The sequence below is a fragment of the Arachis ipaensis genome, chromosome B08 (genome assembly GCF_000816755.2).
Source record: "Arachis ipaensis cultivar K30076 chromosome B08, Araip1.1, whole genome shotgun sequence".
Lineage (NCBI taxonomy): Eukaryota > Viridiplantae > Streptophyta > Magnoliopsida > Fabales > Fabaceae > Arachis > Arachis ipaensis.
In genome coordinates, this window is record NC_029792.2 from 123,427,598 (window position 1) to 123,429,326 (window position 1,729).

At 28.6% G+C, this 1,729-nt stretch overlaps 1 protein-coding gene across 1 annotated transcript in view; it reads left to right on the forward strand.

Annotated features, from left to right (window-relative positions):
• Positions 207-1,729, forward strand: part of LOC107613526 (probable terpene synthase 2) — a 15,882-nt gene continuing 14,359 nt past the window's right edge. Inside the window, exons 1-3 of the mRNA XM_016315568.2 lie at positions 207-397; positions 485-767; positions 853-1,225. Coding sequence (XP_016171054.1) covers positions 263-397; positions 485-767; positions 853-1,225 — 791 coding nt within the window. The 5' untranslated portion in view covers positions 207-262. The remainder of the gene's footprint in view (positions 398-484; positions 768-852; positions 1,226-1,729) is intronic.

The following is a 1,729-nucleotide window of genomic DNA, read 5'->3' on the forward strand; positions in this document are numbered from 1 at the left end:
TTATATAAAAAATTAAAAATAAATTTAACTTTCATAATTTATTCTAATTTATCACAAAATAAAATATAAAAACACTAAATTTTATATCTTAATCTATTATGTTTTATCTTTAGTGTCATATTTTATTTTATTCTAATAACCAAACGTGTGTCGGTGGGTATATATCCGTTTTTCTCTCTGGACCACAGATTTTTCCTATATATGATGAGTAGGCATGATAGAAATTATAACATAGAATCCAATATTGATAAAGAAATAAAGGATGTGTAGTACTAACACTTCAGTACTTGATTGCTTCAACCCTGATGCAAAATTCAACATGCGTCATCGAAACACTGCAAATTATCATCCTAGTATTTGGAAGGATTATTTCCTTCAATATGCTTCACAATCCATGGTATATATCTCTCTATATACTCGCTTATACATGCATGCAAATGCAATAATAATCAACTGATATATCTTTTATATGGATATAATGCAGGAATTTGATGATGAAACGAAGGCACAAATTGAAAATCTGAAGAAAGAAGTTGTCAAAATGCTTATTGATGCCTCAAAGCCCATTGAAGAAATACTTAACTTGATTGATTTAATCTGTCATTTGGGCATTCATTATCACTTTGAAAGCGAGATTGATGAAGTGCTGCAACAAATTCACAAGAATTATACCAAAAATGGAGAAATAATAATTATTGATGATAACCTTCGCTTACTTGCTTTGCTTTTTAGGTTATTAAGGCAACAAGGATATCACGTTTCACCAAGTATATACCTTATTCCTATTCTTTTTAGCTTATTTTTATATTTTGGCTTTAAATAACCTTAGTTTAATTTTTGTACAATATCTAGATGTGTTCAACAAATACAAGGATGAGAATGGAAATTTCAGTGAAAAACTTGTGAAGGATGTAGAGGGATTGGTAGAGTTGTATGAAGCATGTCATCTGAGAATTCATGGAGAAGAGATATTAGATGAAGCTTATGCATTCACTTCCACTCAACTTAAATCCATTGCGACCCAATTGAAGCCTTCACTTGCAGCACAAGTCAATTATAGTTTGAAGCAATCTTTACACCGAGGTTTGCCGAGATTGGAGGCACGCCGTTTTATTTCAATATATGAAGAAGATCCAACCCATAATCACACTCTACTCACTCTTGCAAAATTAGATTTTAATTTCCTACAAAACTTGCATCGGAAAGAATTTGGCAACATTTGCAAGTAAGCTCTTTAATTTTTACCACAAAACCATCCTACTTATTCCTACTCGGTTAAATAAGTTTCAAATATAATTCATCATTTTGGTTAAATGTTTATATTGTTCCACAAAAGTTTAAAATGTTTAGTTTCGATATATATTGAGAGTTAGACTGTTAGTTTTTTTTTTTTTTAAATGTTTATGTTATAGGATTGCTGGACTTATCACTCACCTCATTAACCATATCTTTTATTATAAAAAGTTAGGAGTGAAACTCAAATTCGAGACCTCTAGGTGAGAATAATAAGATTAAGATATTTAAGTTATAGCTCGTTGACACCTGATTAACCATATCTTGTGCAAGTTGCATCCTGATGCGCACAAAATAATTAGTTAATAAATTAGTTATTATATTTTTATATATAAATATATATTATTATATAATTTATTTTTAATATATATTCTATCTTTTAATATATATTTTACACTAATAATTAATATTTATAGTCAATTTTAATATACATCTA